Source organism: Cebidichthys violaceus, unplaced genomic scaffold, assembly GCF_023349555.1.
Source record: "Cebidichthys violaceus isolate CVI_PGR_0920_01 unplaced genomic scaffold, fCebVio1.0.p SCAF_23, whole genome shotgun sequence".
NCBI classification, from domain to species: domain Eukaryota; kingdom Metazoa; phylum Chordata; class Actinopteri; order Perciformes; family Stichaeidae; genus Cebidichthys; species Cebidichthys violaceus.
The window spans coordinates 5,737,292-5,752,892 of NW_027176406.1; the positions used below are offsets into that span (position 1 = coordinate 5,737,292).

Genomic DNA, 15,601 nt, shown 5'->3' on the forward strand with positions numbered 1-15,601 from the left:
ATTTTGTCTATTTTAGTGGCCTCCATTTAATCTTTTCTTTCCTTTTCTTTTGCTCTGCAGGAAACTGATCATCTGGGTGGATAGACCTCTACCGCTGTGGGCACTGCAGGTCAGATAGATCACTAGATAGATCAACAGATCAACCGCAGCCTTTTAACACACATATCTGCTTACACAAACACACTCACACATAGGTGCATGCCTTCATTTCTGCATTTATTGGTTGATTTACCTACTGAAACGCATAACATCAGATCACCTTACCTGACATGTATTTACACGTGCAGCATGATTATACACACATATATGTACACAACCAGACACCAGACTGTCTCTTGCTTCTCTTAAATCTGTTCCCTGTGAAGCTCAATCATCAGCACGCCTACTGATTCCACCCACACTCTCCTCTTCCGTCTCTGCGACTCCTAATTTCTCTCTGCTCCGGTCTCTCTCCGACTCCTCTTTGCGTCTGCATCTCTCAATTCCTCCGTAACTCTCTCGCTCTTTTTTTGCAGGTGCTTGTGGCTTTCATCAGCTTTTCAGAAACTATGTTGCTTGTGTATCTCAGCTACAAGGTGAGTAACTCATGACCCCCAACAGCCAATTGGCAACCTTTTGTGATGTCTGCATCTCTGATGTCTACATGTGGGGCGTGTGTGGGCATCCATGCATGAAATATCCTTGAGGTGTTTGTCCACTTTGCGCTCCTTTGTGTGTTCACTCTGCTAAACAGAAGTTTTCCTTTCTCCCCTGAGGCTCTTCCTTTGCTCCTGCATTTGGAAAGCCCCTCAGCGGGCCTTGAGGCTTCCTTATCATTATCCTGTTATTGACACATCAGAGAGACTTTAGGGGGAGGCCCCTGTGTTGCTGTACCGGGGGGCCAATCCATCAACTGGGTTGCCCTGCTTTTGATGTACCTGACACTATAAGCCTATAAAGGGCTCACTCTGCAGATTACTCTGGGGGCTAGAGGCCTTAGCATTTAGAGGTGACGGATTCCTGTGGACATACCCTGTGCCTGTCCACCTACACTAGTCAGATTCACATCAGCCATATGCATGTGGCAGACACATAAACAATCCATGGCTGACATCTTAATTGAACGGCAAAGCTCAGAGGAAACCAAGTAATGCTGCTTTTTTTTGTGAAGCAGCACAAGGGAGTTGTATAACCCTTTATGCATCCCAACCAATTCTATGGTGATACAGCCGTCCAATTTGTTCCCTTCCACGCAGTCAGGCCTATTATGTGGTAATTCCCGAAGGTCGCCATGACAATGGAGTTGCCTGACCCCTGTGTGTGCTTTGCGTTTCCAGGGCAACGTTTGGGAGCAAGTGTTACGTGTCCCCTTCATTCTGGAGATGATCAGCGCCATTCCTTTTATGATCACTGTGAGTGGAAGCACTGACAGCACTAGAGCATTGCAGAACACACACCACAGTATAAAGAAAAATCACAACAGGCAGCGTTTTCATACAGCCCCTCTCCTTGAGAGAGATTCTGTGATTGTGTACAACATCGAAGCGAAGACGCTTTCTCTTCTTTTCAGGTAATTTTGCCCTCCTTCAGAAATCTCTTCATCCCTGTATTTCTCAATTGCTGGCTGGCCAAACACGCTTTGGAGAACATGATAGTGAGTGAAGCACTATCTCCCTATCCAATTTTTTCATTACTTTCATCTCAACGTTGCTGTTATGTTATTCTGTTGGCATGCGATTGCTCCTCTCTGTCTGTGCCATTTCAGCTCATCAGCTCTTTCATCCATGAAGGTAAATCAGTCACAAAACATTTAAACTTGCACCTTGGGCTTTGTATTTACGTTTTTCACATACTCAGCCTCCATCTGTGCGATGACATCCAAGCTTGCTTCACATTTTTTAATAAGCTATCTCCGTCTCTGCTCTATATATTCCAACACTCTGCCATATTTCCTACCATGTATCTACTGCGTTTTATCCTCAGCATTTGGGCTGCTGTGGTTTCCATACTTTGCCTTACATCTGTGTGCGTCTCTCTGCAGAATGATCTCCACAGGGCGATCCAGCGGACCCACTCAGCCATGTTTAACCAGGTGGTGATACTCATCAGCACGCTGGTCTGCCTCATGTTTACGTGGTGGGTACCTTCGCTGCTGACGCTGAACTGAAAGAGGAGCAACCAGGAAAGAAAAGATAGAAATGGACATGAAATGGAGGTTGGACAGGAAGTGAAGTAGAAAGAGGGTGAGGTGGACAACAGAACCAAATCAATAATGCGATACATGTAGAAAAAAAAATTATGTTGGAGAATAAAAATGGCAGCTCCTTGAGCGAAAGACAGAAAGCAGAGAGGTAATTGCTCTGAGATACTGCTCTGAAATGACAGCTGGCGATTCCTTCAGTGCAGTAGAGGATGTGTCAGCTTGCTGTATGTATATAGTGTGAGCTAATCCAGAAGATCCTACACAGCATGATTTAAGCTCTCTGACCATTGGATTGACATTAACCTGTTTACTCGTCTATCCTTAAAGAACACAATAACACCTATGTATACTTCACCCAACATGTGAAGTCTGATCCGATGCTCACTTCTTCTTACTTTCTTCATCTTTCCCACCCTGTCGACCTCCATCAGCATCTGCGGTATCCAACACCTCGAACGAGCGGGCAACAACCTGACCCTGTTCGACTCGCTCTACTTCTGTGTGGTCACTTTCTCCACGGTGGGCTTTGGAGATGTCACCCCCCAAATTTGGCCCTCGCAGCTCCTGGTGGTCATCATGATCTTTGTGGCGCTCATCGTGCTTCCCATCCAGGTGAGAAACGATGGCGATAACCTCAAACGCAATCACAGGCAGGAGATTAAAAAAAAAAAAGATGTGAATAGTAGAAAAGTTTGAAAGTAATACAACAAACAAGATATGACTATAAAACACAAAGTTTAAAAGAGGGATTTTAACAAGCGTGTCTGTTGATAGATTTTTGCCACCGTGATATCGCCACAATCTTAGAGGATGCAGTCATGAAAATTTGCAGGTATGTAGTTGACATCAAAAGGAAGGTTGAGTTCGAAGCGAGGTGTTGTCAGAGCAAGGGTACCAGAGGAAGGAGGGCAGGAATTAGGGAAGGGGCCATTGGTCTTCCCACTTTACTACACTGGCCCAAATTTGGCATCACTGCTGGTGTCCAATTTAACTTTTGGAGCAGCCAACTGGAGCTCTGCCAGGCTGTCCTCCAGATAATATGAAGGTAGAAAATCAGACAGGCCTTTTAAAATGATCAGAACAATTTTAAAATCATTCCTCAAATTGACAGATGGGATAGTTTTGCAATCTGCAAAAGCCAATTTGTTTTCTTTGGTAAGCTCAGTACAGTAAAGTTATCTTTGTTCATAATTCTTGAATTTCCTCTCTTGCACAATAATGTGATGACTCATTGCATCCTACGTAGATTTACAGCAGCTATTTTTACTCGGAGAACAGCGAGAGTGTCTTCCTTACTCTCTCAATTCCCCAAATCCCTCTCCTGTCATTTAGCTGCTGAGTTCCGAAGGAACTTCAGATTAGCGAACGACACGAGACTTTTACACACACACACGCACACACACACACACACACACACACACACACACACACACACACACACACACACACACACATTTACATATATAGTATTTCTGCAGGGACTGATGAAAACACCTTGACAAACAGTTGCACTGCAGCTTGTAATTATTGTTCATCATATTTGTGTAAAGCTTTTATCCCTGAAGTAGCTGGCGTAACTGTGTGTTTCCCAAAAGATGCGAATGTGCTAATGGGACGCATTTCCAGTGTGTGTGTGGGCCTCTCTGGTCAGGAAATCACACTCACACACTACTGATAAACAGTAGCTGGTTTGCTGGCATTCTTGTTTTTTTGCAAATTGGATTTTGTGATGACGCTACACGTCGTTGATTTTCTTTTTTTAATCGTGTCACATGAGCAGTAGGTGTAGGGCTCGCATCCCACGCATGCATTGTCGCTATTGGACACGCACTCTCTGTTTTGTTTTTCCCATCAGCTGTGACCTGGTGGTAGCAAATATCTTCACAAAAACAAATGGCACAAGCATGAAGAAACAAGTTAAACGAAGAAACTCACTTAACTTGCACTAACCGACTCATATAGGAATGGCGATCTGTGCTTCACCAACATGGATGCCATGTCATCCTCCCCACTTCCTCTCCCCATCTTTCATCCATAAATACCCTTTGACATTTAGAAACTGGTCCCCCTGAGCTCCAACCCCCACCGTGTGTGTGTGTGTGTGTGTGTGTGTGTGTGTGTGTGTGTGTGTGTGTGTGTGTGTGTGTGTGTGTGTGACCATGACCGGTCTCCACAGGGAAGCCACAGAGCACATCAGGATTCAGCTACTGTATTTTTCTTATTGCTTTCTCTACTGGTCTTCCTGTACTTGTCCCCGACACACCACAGGACATGTAACTCTTGTGTAATATTGAGAAAAAATGTAAAGTATATTGATTTGAAAATAGAAAAAAAATAATTAAAAAAAGCCAACCATTTGGTGGCTGCATTTGGAGACTTTCCTTGAAATAAATCACGGCACTCTAAAACAGATCTCACAAATCTGCCACATTTGGTGCCATCAAGAACTGGCTGCACACAAATGATGGCTGAAAAAAACACTATTGTAATACGGTTACGTGTGCCTGATGGTGTTTTCCAACATCAACATGAGCTGACGTGATCTCAGCTCAAAAGCGATCCGATTAAAATGCACGCAAATGAACTCAGTCTATTGAATTCTGTGGACGTGTCTGAGGTGTATGTTTAGAAACATTAGCAGCCGTTCATTGCTACTGTTGCTGCTCAAGAGCTGACATCCTCCATTACAGCTGGCCGAGGGTTCAATAAATCAGCTCGTCACCTGTTTAGTATCAACTTCATGTCACTTGAATTAAGAAGAGTCTTGACACTACGGGCTTTGAGAGGGAAGGATGAACAGTCTCTACCACTGAATGTTTTTGTATTTATTGGTATTTTATTTTTAATCCAGAAAAAGAACAATGACACATATATCTGGTTTAATATCTGATTTAAAAAATACCTGTGTACCTTCTGTAGTTCAAAATAACAAACCTTTGGACAGAGCCAGGCTAACTGTTTGTTCGTCTTGTGCTAAGCTAAAGTAATTGGCTGCTGAGTGTGACTTCATGCTTACTTCTGCTCAATCAGAAGCTTAGTTGTGTTTTTTTTTGCAAATTTAACAAGGCATGGCAAGGCAAGTTTATTTGTATAGCACATTTCAACAACAAGGCAATTCAAAGTGCTTCACATAAAACCATTAACAGCATCAAAACATAATGCAAAAGAAAAGGAGATTTAAAAACAATTAAACAAACAATGCCTTTTCTAGTATTGACACATTTTCTGAGCTATGCTTGTTGCAGGAGGACTTTTTTTTACTGCAAACTACAATGATATGCTTTTTTTGCAGCAAAGTAATCAGTAAATAGGTTTTTAACCAATGTGCTCACTGTAAAATATCTGGCAATTTTCAGTGGAATGTCTAAAAAACCAAAACAGTCCCTTGACTCTTTCTTGCATCTCTTCATCTGTTAAATCCCACCATCCATCTACACACTCAGATCTCCACAATTTTGCTCAGTCTTATTGATATTTCCTTAACCTACCTTCCTGTTAATGTCAGCTATCATATTCCATTCAGCCACCGTCCTGAACCCAATGTCCACTCTTCTTTATTACCCCAAACACTCTCCCTAATCAAACAGAAACACAACTCCATATTAGGCATTGTTTTTTTTTTTCTTAAGTCACCTGGTTCCTCCCTGTATTTTCATCTAACTTAATCCAATTTCCATCTGTTGAATGTGATGGATGTCGTCCTGAATGTAGTTCGAGCAGCTGGCCTTTCTGTGGATGGAGCGGCAGAAGTCCGGGGGGAACTACAGCCGCTACAGGGCGCAGACGGAGAAACACGTGGTGTTGTGTGTCAGCTGTCTCAAGATCGACCTCCTCATGGACTTCCTCAATGAGTTCTTCGCTCACCCCCGACTGCAGGTCTGCCAAAATGGTTTTAAGCAGGACAAGAAAGTGTACGGGGGTCTTGTGTTTGTTGTCTGTAATCCTCTTCAGGTGCCCGAACAGCTGAGGTTAAAGCAGAGGATTAATTCAGCAATAGCATGGATCAAACTGCTGACTTATTCATGTCGGAGCAGATGTGTGTGTGTGTGTGTGTGTGTGTGTGTGTGTGTGTGTGTGTGTGTGCTTGAGGGTGCATCCTTGTGTGCACATCTCTTTGTTCAATAATGGTGTGTCTGATTTGGTTTGTCCTCAACACATCAAAGGGCTGGGGTTATAAGGAGAATCAGGTTCAGGTAATAGTTAAAGTTCAAGTCCTCCACTCAAATAACGTGTTTTACATATAGTCCCTTCGCTTGGATGTTTGACCGTCACTGTGCACAATGATTAACTTGCAGAGTGACACCAGAATTTATCTGTTGAGGGGGGAATATTAGTTGAAGATGTGGTAATTGAAGCAGCTAGTTTAAAGAAAAGATGACGTTAAAAGTGCACATACACTGAGGATGGGCTTCTCTCATGTCTCTACATTCCCCTCTCAAGCGTCTTCCCTCTGGCAGGCTCATATTACTCAACATCCTTTCACTTGAACATGGCAACAAAACAAGAATAAATGATAACCTGTGACCGTGTCTTGCTTGTTGTGAAACAATCATCAGCCACAGTACAAATTGTGTGTGTATGTTTGTGTGTGTTTGTGTGTAGGACTACTATGTGGTGATCCTTTGCCCAGCAGAGATGGATGTCCAGGTGAGGAGGGTCCTACACGTCCCTCTTTGGGCCCAGAGAGTCATCTATCTGCAGGGTTCTGCCCTCAAAGACCAGGACCTGATGAGGGCCAAGTGAGTCACTGTGACCAAAAACAACACTCAAGAATCTGATTTTATAGATGTATTTATTTTCATATCTATCGAGAGATATCGATCTGTAGAAGCATTATCATCACAAAATAATTCTGCAGCAATCGGGCCCTTAAAAAAGGCCAGAACAGACCTGAGAGCCTTGAAATGAAAGTCCTCACATGCAGAAGCTTGAGCTCATCATTAATACACAAAGCACCTACAGCCTTGAAGTAACGACTGTAATTGCAGTTTGAGTCATAATGCTTTTTGTGTACCCTCTGGCTTTTGATAATACAGCCACAGCACCTTAAACTGGCTTTGTCACAGTGAAAGAAAAGGAGAAAAAAAACAGTTTTTAAAAAATCTCCCCCTCTCCTCGCCTTTTCCTATCTCAACCCTGAATAGCGTGGGCTTGAAAGACATATTGGTTAGTTTTTGTTCTATTGTCCTGCTTCTTTCTCTTTTGTCCTCTCTCTCAATAACATGACAACACCCTCCTTCCCATGTCTTCTCTCCTCATCGCTTCCCCGATTCTCTGTCTCTCTCTCCCTCTCTCTGTTTCTCTATCTCTCTCGCTCCCATGGCCACATGCTCTACTAACTGCCTGCAGGATGGACGATGCTGAGGCCTGCTTTATCCTCAGTAACCGGTTTGAAGTGGACCGCATTGCTGCTGTACGTTCCTCACTGCTTCCCTGTGTCGCCATGACTCCTCGCACTGCAAAATATCTACATTAAGACTGCTTGCCTGATGATGATGATAATAAGCCTTAAACTGTAGTCTGTCTGTTTTTAGTTTTCTGGGGTGAAGTTCTTCATTAAGAAATCCTTAAAGCAGCTGTGGAAACGAGCAGATTTAGCTCACTGCATTGGCTGAAGTTTTGTGCTTGTTGTTTTATGGGGTGATTTCACTAATCGCACCATAAGAACAACTGAAGCTGAGAATAAACACAGGCTTGACACAAAAAGAAAAAAAATACTTACGCAGGCTTATGTGAAAAACAAGAGAAAACAATGTACTCTTTAGGTGCGGCGTTACACAGCGCTGCATTGCCGTGATAGTGAGTTGATAACACTGTTTAATCAACACCTGGTTTTCACACTTAAGGATTTTGCAGCTGAATTGTAATTACTTTAGAGATCCTTTAACTTTGTCTCTAGTACATCACAATTATTAGTTGTTCAAATACCTGCACACTTTTGGTTTAGTGCAGATGTGACCATGGTAAACATAGCTGCACATCAGCGTGTTGTCCATGTGAGCATGCTGACGTTAGCTTTGCAGCTCAAAGCATCACTGTGCCAGAGAACAGCCTCACAAAGCTGCCAGCATGGCTGTAAACTCTTAGTCAGGTTTTTTCCTTTGGCTGAATTTTCAGCGACTGTCTCATGGCCAGTTTTACTCAGTTCACTGTTCATGGCTTCGCCACATGTTCTGTGCAGCGTTGAATACTTCTGTGTAGAAAGATGTTACAATTGCATTACTTTGAAATGTTGCAAGGGCCATTTGATTGCACTGAGCCGTCAGTGGTTTAAAGGGGATTATTAAGCGAGGAGCCACAATCCGATGCCTCTAAAGGTGGGTTTCTACCTCTCTCTCTTTCTCTCTCTCTCTCTCTCTCTCTCTCTCTCTCTCTCTCTCTCTCTCTCTCTTCCTCTCTTCCTCCCTTCTTTTCACTCCGTCCATCTCAATCCCCTCCATCTCCAATTTTCTCAGGATCATCAGACCATCCTCCGAGCCTGGGCAGTGAAAGACTTTGCTCCAAATTGCCCCCTGTACGTCCAGATTCTCAAGCCGGAGAACAAGTTCCACGTCAAATTTGCAGGTGGGTAAGGCAGTGTGAATTCACATACACTGATAGTGACTTGAGGTGTGCAAGTCTGCGTGTCCGTTCTTGTTTTGACCCAACTACGGTCGTTTGACTAAACAATACATGTCCTGGCACAGTTTGTGACCAGAGCTGAGTGTTGTTAAAGATAGCATTTTTGTTTTGCTACTGCTGTGTTGCATTACGACATCATCGGAGGAAACTGAGCTGTCCTGTCTTCACTTTTATTCCGTCATGTCCCCCTCTCTACCTCAGTTTGTCAGCTTGATTTGAAACCTGAAAAAAATGGTCTTTTCCATCAGCGTGGCTTTGCAGCACACAGCTCTCCGTCCTACCAGCTCTGAGGAAGTGCTGAACAGATTGGTCTCGGCTTGGCTAAAAAGCCCCCTGAGGGATTCTGTGAGTTTTTACATTGCCTTTTGGAGAGAGACCTTTCTTCTCCTTGCTCAACAGAAGACAACAGTCAATCATGCCCGAGTGAAAGAAGAGGAACCAAACTCTCTCTCTCACCCTTTTCTCACACATCTCCCTGGCTACAGCCCTGGAGAACACAATTCTAGCTTGCCGCCCTCATCCCAGCTGTCTCTATCAATGATTAACGTTTTACTTTCCTGCCATGGCAAAGAAAATCTCCTTCTTTTGAGGAGTTCTGCTGTTGTGCTAACAGGACAGATGAGCTCTCCCCCTTCGCTCCTGCAGCGCTGTTTAAAACACCTCACTGCCACAGCCAGACTGAGGCCTTGGTTGTGAGTCTGGCAGGAGTTGTTAGGTAGAAAGATGTTAATTTATGATTTACACCTGTTCTGTTTTATATCATCATCTGCTGGCTTAGTAGGGTGAACCTCCCACTCCTGTGCTGGGAGTCAGACAGCTCTATCATGCATGTGAATTGCTTTGTGTTATCTTAGTGTTCGACATGTTCAGATACCCTCCTCATTCATTTTTCAAATAGACAAAAGTCATGCCCTTTTGACACAGCAGCCACTCAGTGCTGAATGATAAACTCCCTGTAGGTCTATGGTAAAAAAGTAAAGGACCTCTTTAAGAACACAAAACACAAAGTCCATGATCATCATGTCTATAAAGTCCCTCTAACAATGAAGTTGCCAGGTGGACTCAGGGAGCAAATCAGTATGCAGACACAAGGACATCACTGTTAAGTACAGATCCCATGTTTTGACACCACTTGGAATATACCCACTAATTGCTGGTGTTGTAGGAGGCATTAATGAGCAAGAGACACAAGATTTGATTTGATCCACAGCTTAATAACAGCTCAGCGTTCATTAGAAAATATCTGTTGGTATGATGCTGCGGCAGGGCAGGAAACTATGGGGTGCTGGAGAAACCACACATAATTTGGTGCAGAGTGTCGATTGATTATCTCCCCAGTTAATGTTTTGAACAACAATAGACGGCCGCCCTCCCAACCTTGGCTCATTGTAGCTGCATGGAGTTGATAGCAGCTCACTCATGCAAACAATAACGGCTCACTGATTTAATTAGCTCAACCACTGGACCTGTGGTCAGGTCGTAATTGCACTCCTGCAGAAGGTGCAAATAACTGCGCGCACATATCTGCACACAGCGTTGATACCAGTCTGTGATTGAAATCAACAGTCTAAAGAGATGGGTATAAAGACCCTGTTTTTCTAAGAGAAGCTGACAGAAAGAGAAAAGTGTGTGTGTGTGTGTGTGTGTGTGTGTGTATGTGTCTATGTGTGTATGTGTGTGTGTGTGTGTGTGTGTGTGTGTGTGTGTGTGTGTGTGTGTGTGTGTGTGTGTCTGTCGAGGTCTGTAATTGGTTTCGCTCCTGGTCCAGGCACCTGAAGGATGGAGGGTTGTGGTGAACTGTAAACAGAGAAGACGATGGGATGTGAAGGGATCAAGAAGGATGTTGGAAATTGGATATTGGAGAAAAGTCTCAATTTGGTGTGTGACTACTGTGTCTGTGTCTTTGGGAGTTAGAAGTGTGTGTGTGTGTGTGTGTGTGTGTGTGTGTGTGTGTGTGTGTGTGTGTGTGTGTGTGTGTGTGTGTGTGTGTGTGTTGGTGTGTAAGACACAGACAGAGAGAATCAAATGTAACAATAATGAAATGTTGGTGCTCCATAAATGCAACATCAATGTTTTTGTCTTTTACTCTGCAGGCTTTCAGATGGCCATTGCTCTCTGAAAGCCTCCGTTTCGAGGCAAATTCACCGGTTGAATAGCAAGAGCCCCTCCGCACATTTGCGTGTGAGCTGCTTTGTGATGTACTGTTCTGATCCAGAAGAACATTGGTGCTTCAACAGAAGATCTACAATCAGTAGTTTTAATTGTCACTCACCTGCTTCAGCCTCAGGCACACACAGACCTGATTTATTAAAAACTGCATTTACATCTCAGCTGGCTTGTCTGTTACTCAGACTGCCAGCTGATTGAGACTGATGCTTCTTGTCAGGCTCTGATGTTCATTCCCAATTATTTTCTAATACAGAGCACATATTGTGCTTTTAGGACCTAGCTCAACATTGTTGGTAAACAAGGAAGCTCTAATATGCCTGTGTGCTGATCACTGAAGATAATGCAATCTAGAATTACACAGCAGGGGAAACGGATGCTCCCTGCATCAGATTCACTGATTGGCTCGGGACAAACATGAATTGCTCTATTGGTTTTTCCTTTCAAAGAGAAGGCCGAGTGGCAACAGGTAAACATGAGGAGTGTCATCTCTGTTTGGTCAGTTTGGCTCAGGGCTGCGTTAAGTCATGGATGATTGATTGGAAAGCTGTTTAATTACAAACGAGGCCTATTTGCAGGCCTCAGCTAGAATAAAGATAAGAAATACCTAATTAAGTGTATAATTAAATAAAAAAATAAAAAAATAAAAAAAATAATAATAATTTTTTTTAATATATTTTTGAGATGAGAAAAATCATGGAACTATCAGAATACATGTTACAGGTTCACATAAGATAAGGATGGAACACAGCACAACTTGGAAAACTCAAAAGCTCGCCCTGGAAAAACAGCACTTTTAGGATATTGTTTTTTGGAAAGTATGGAAATCCAAGACTTTAAATATGCTGAGCTCTTAGAACAACTGATATAGGCTCTATATACACAGCTATACATAGATACAGTGAAACATTTATAAAATATAGAGCATATAAAATTAAAAAACTGATCAAATATTCCAATATTTGAATACAAAAATATTTTTTAAATTCAAAAACACTCTATATCACTTCTATGTATCACTCCTGATGTTCAATGAATCAAAAGACAGAAGATTGGACCTTTTTTGAGTGTTTTAAGCTCTTTCTAAGCCCTTTTTAGTTGTTTAGTTTAAGGTCAAATACTGCTTCAGATTCAGCCACTCTCTCTGTTCAGGGCTGTATCTCAGCCCCCCCTTCTCCGATTTTCACCATTGAGACATCCTTCGAACCGTAGGAGCCAATAGAATTGCCTGGAATTAGCTAGATGATTGACAGCACTATTAGCCAATAAAGCTCAAAAACGTCCCATCTCTGAAATCTGATTTGCTGAGCTTCCAACCCTCTCAAGAATCCGAGGAGTGTCGGAGAGACACGAATCGAACGGATTCACACGGAGCACCAGCAGCTGGACATACATGCAGTGGAAGTACGGAGATATTTCATTTTTTCGCTGAGATTCGACCAAAAGTAAGTACAATATTCGATGAAAGCTGTGTGACTTTTTGTGCTCGAAGCTGAATATCTCTGCGATGGTTTACCGGGGAGAGAAATGGAAACTATGTCCGTAATCTCCGTCAGGCGGACATGCTTTTTCATGCTGCATGTTCGTAGGTAGCACGTTGCTAACGGAGTGTAGCAGCTGTTTTCTCCGGTCTGTCCCAGTCATATCGAGTATGGTTTATGATATTTTGTTATTTGTTTGCTTGGCTGATGGGAGATGTGTTTGTCTCATGTAGAAGTGACCTAGTTCATGTTGTTCCCAGGACGCTGAGGTTTCTGCAGAACTATAACATCATTATATTCGTTCTTCGTGGGTTCTCTGCCAGTTACTTTTAACACAAAACTCTCTAAGTTTTGATGTACTCTGCGTCCAAATGGGGGACCCTCGGGTGTATATTAATAAGGCTGAGACCGAATCACTGGCTTGTTTCTATAGGTCTTCCCATCACCGCCAACCCCCCCCCCCCCAAAAAAACAGAGCGGTGGGTTGCAGTAGTGACATAACATTGACCCCATGAGAGTAAACAGGGAGCTGGTGCAAGGGGATGATAAAGTGTTTTTTGATACGGCTGTCTGCTTCACTCATTTATGTTAGATAAAACATAAATTGACACAGTTTCCAACATAAAATTGTGACATGTTTAATTGAGCGTTGGCTTGTGCCTTTGAGTAGCAAGATGCCGCCATTTTAACACTCTAATCATGGAAATGCATGAATCATTGTATGTGTTTGAAAGAGCCACATAGCCACACAACAACAACAACCATTTTTATTGGAATAGTAGTGGTTCCAGTAAAAACTGTTCACATTGTGTATTAAGCTGAGTAACTAACCAGAACACTGGAACATTTAGTCAGTTAAGTGATAGTTGCCTGTAGCAGGACCCTGATCAATATACTTCTGTAAAAATATATATATTTATAAATATTTATATATATTTATTTATGAATATTTATATATATATTTATATTTTTATATATATATATATATATATATATATATATATATATATAAAATGTATTCGTAATGCAGGTAATACATGTTGTTACATACACATACATTTTATAGACCAAATCATTCATTTTAAAAAATAACAGATTAGCCCTTCTTTTAGTGTCACAAATGACATTTTATTCTTTCTCTTCGAGTCGAGTGGAAGCATAAACTTCAGAGACGTATCTATCCAAACATCAGCAGATAAAACTGTAATAATCATGACCAAATACCACCAAGGATTAAGTGAGATAATCTGTGACCCTTTTATGTTACTCCTGGATTAATGGGATGAAATTTACTTTCTTTGTCACATGCAAACTGACAAAGTCTTTTCCAGCAGCGCATTTGTATTCAGTGCAGCTTTGTTGGGCTCAGAGTTGAAACTTTTATGGTGTTTGTGTTTGCCGAATTAGGTCACTTTGCCCTTCTTGTTTCCTGTGTCTGCAGATCATGTGGTGTGTGAAGAAGAGTTTAAATACGCCATGCTGGCTTTAAATTGTGTGTGCCCCGGTACCTCGACACTCATCACTCTATTGATCCACTCCTCCAGAGGACAGTAAGTTCACTTTCCTTCTCTCTCCCCGTCTCTCTTTCTATTTGATTGTTCACTGTGCAGTCTTGACAGTGAAATGTACAGTAGGTATAGTGAATAGAAGTGAGCTGCTTCTATTCTCCTCACTATCGCTCAACTTTTTTCCCCAGAACGGCACCCCAAGAGGCCTTCAAGCAACGTGTAGGAGCCTTTCAAGCCCTCAACAGGTAGGATTCATCTGATCTGCATTCACACCCCAGGAATACTATAGTGTGTTTGTGCTCGATATTCATCCAACCCCTCTGTCAACCTCCATCATTTGCCCACTGAGCTGTGTGAGTTTGTGAGGACATTTCGTTAAAGGAGGGGAATCTTGTAATTTAGAAACTGTGTTTGTTTCTTTGCTTGTTAGATTCAGTTTATCGCTGAAAACAGGAGTGAAAAGCACCCGAACGTTGTTTGATACTTTCTACTTTGTATCATTAGGGCATTAAAGCAGAACTATACCAGTTGTGTTGCTGTTGATAGTAAATGTGCTCCAAAAACAATAGATATTTGTTTTTTGTTAGATACCCTGACCTACTGTGGTCAAATCATGTTGCCTCTTTTAATGATTTAGCCACTATGACAGAGGCTTTTTAATATTTCCTCTTTTGGTTTCTCAAAGATTTTGGAGTGCCTGAATAGCCTTCCTGTTTATTTCAGTTTTTTTTCCTGTAACTTTTCATTGGGTTACATCTTGATATTTATGTGACTATCATCTTAAAGCCCCAATTTATGACCCTAAAGTTTACAATAGGGTATCCACACAAACTTACTAAAAGGTGAAAAGCACAGAAATGTCTCAGTGATTGTGAACAGACAAAGACATAATAATACTCTATAGCTTGTGTCTGATGATTTAAAAGCAGGGTGTTTCATAAGTACGCTTCTATATCTGGACGTGATACCATTTGGTTTATTGGCCGTGGCGATGCTACATAATTCGTCCTCCTCCTCTCTTGCCTTACACTTAGTTCCTGTAAACTGCAAATTTGCTATAACACTTGTTTATATAATGCAGTCTTTGTCGCAGGCCACCCACATTTACACTGCCTCCACACCCTTGCTTCATGCATCACCTCTTTAGCCTCCGTGTCTGAAGCCATATCCCCCAGAGAAAAATGCTGTCCACTTAGCTGTGTGAGTGTGTACACCTGGGACCTATTGTTAAGACAGGCTATGTGTCCTTGTCTACGTCCGTGTGCTGATTGAAGTATCGATCAGCAAGGCTGTGACAGAGATGTAAGATGTTACCTTTGAAACCTCGAGTGGAAAAACTTCTAGTGTGGCCCTGGTGCTGAGCTGGAGGCTTTTTGTCCTGTTTTCTAAAGGTCAGCCTTTCCCCACATGGCCAATGAATCCTGCTTTTTCTATCTCAGGGAGGGCGGTGTATGTTCAGCAGACCAATGGCACCGAACCTACCGCCGCTGCTCTGCCAATGAGGTGCATCACATCCGCCTGGAGGAAAGTAAATTCTTCGGGGAATACCAGGGCAAGAGTTTCACCTTTGCTTCCTTTCATGCTCACAAAAAGTAAGTTATAATGTGAAAAAGCCAAGGAGTGAGAAGCTGCACTGTTCAGAG

The 15,601-nt window shown here is 42.4% G+C and overlaps 1 protein-coding gene across 2 annotated transcripts in view; it reads left to right on the forward strand.

The window, feature by feature from the left end:
• kcnt2b (potassium sodium-activated channel subfamily T member 2b) overlaps positions 1–15,601 on the forward strand; it is a 35,403-nt gene that overhangs the window by 12,352 nt on the left and 7,450 nt on the right. For both annotated transcript variants that reach the window (XM_068718483.1, XM_068718482.1), the window contains 13 exons: positions 61–109; positions 516–575; positions 1,317–1,391; positions 1,550–1,633; positions 2,021–2,115; positions 2,614–2,794; positions 5,894–6,058; positions 6,785–6,921; positions 7,532–7,595; positions 8,638–8,746; positions 13,892–14,000; positions 14,147–14,203; positions 15,398–15,550. In XM_068718483.1, the coding sequence (XP_068574584.1) occupies positions 61–109; positions 516–575; positions 1,317–1,391; positions 1,550–1,633; positions 2,021–2,115; positions 2,614–2,794; positions 5,894–6,058; positions 6,785–6,921; positions 7,532–7,595; positions 8,638–8,746; positions 13,892–14,000; positions 14,147–14,203; positions 15,398–15,550 (1,338 nt within the window). The remainder of the gene's footprint in view (positions 1–60; positions 110–515; positions 576–1,316; positions 1,392–1,549; positions 1,634–2,020; positions 2,116–2,613; positions 2,795–5,893; positions 6,059–6,784; positions 6,922–7,531; positions 7,596–8,637; positions 8,747–13,891; positions 14,001–14,146; positions 14,204–15,397; positions 15,551–15,601) is intronic.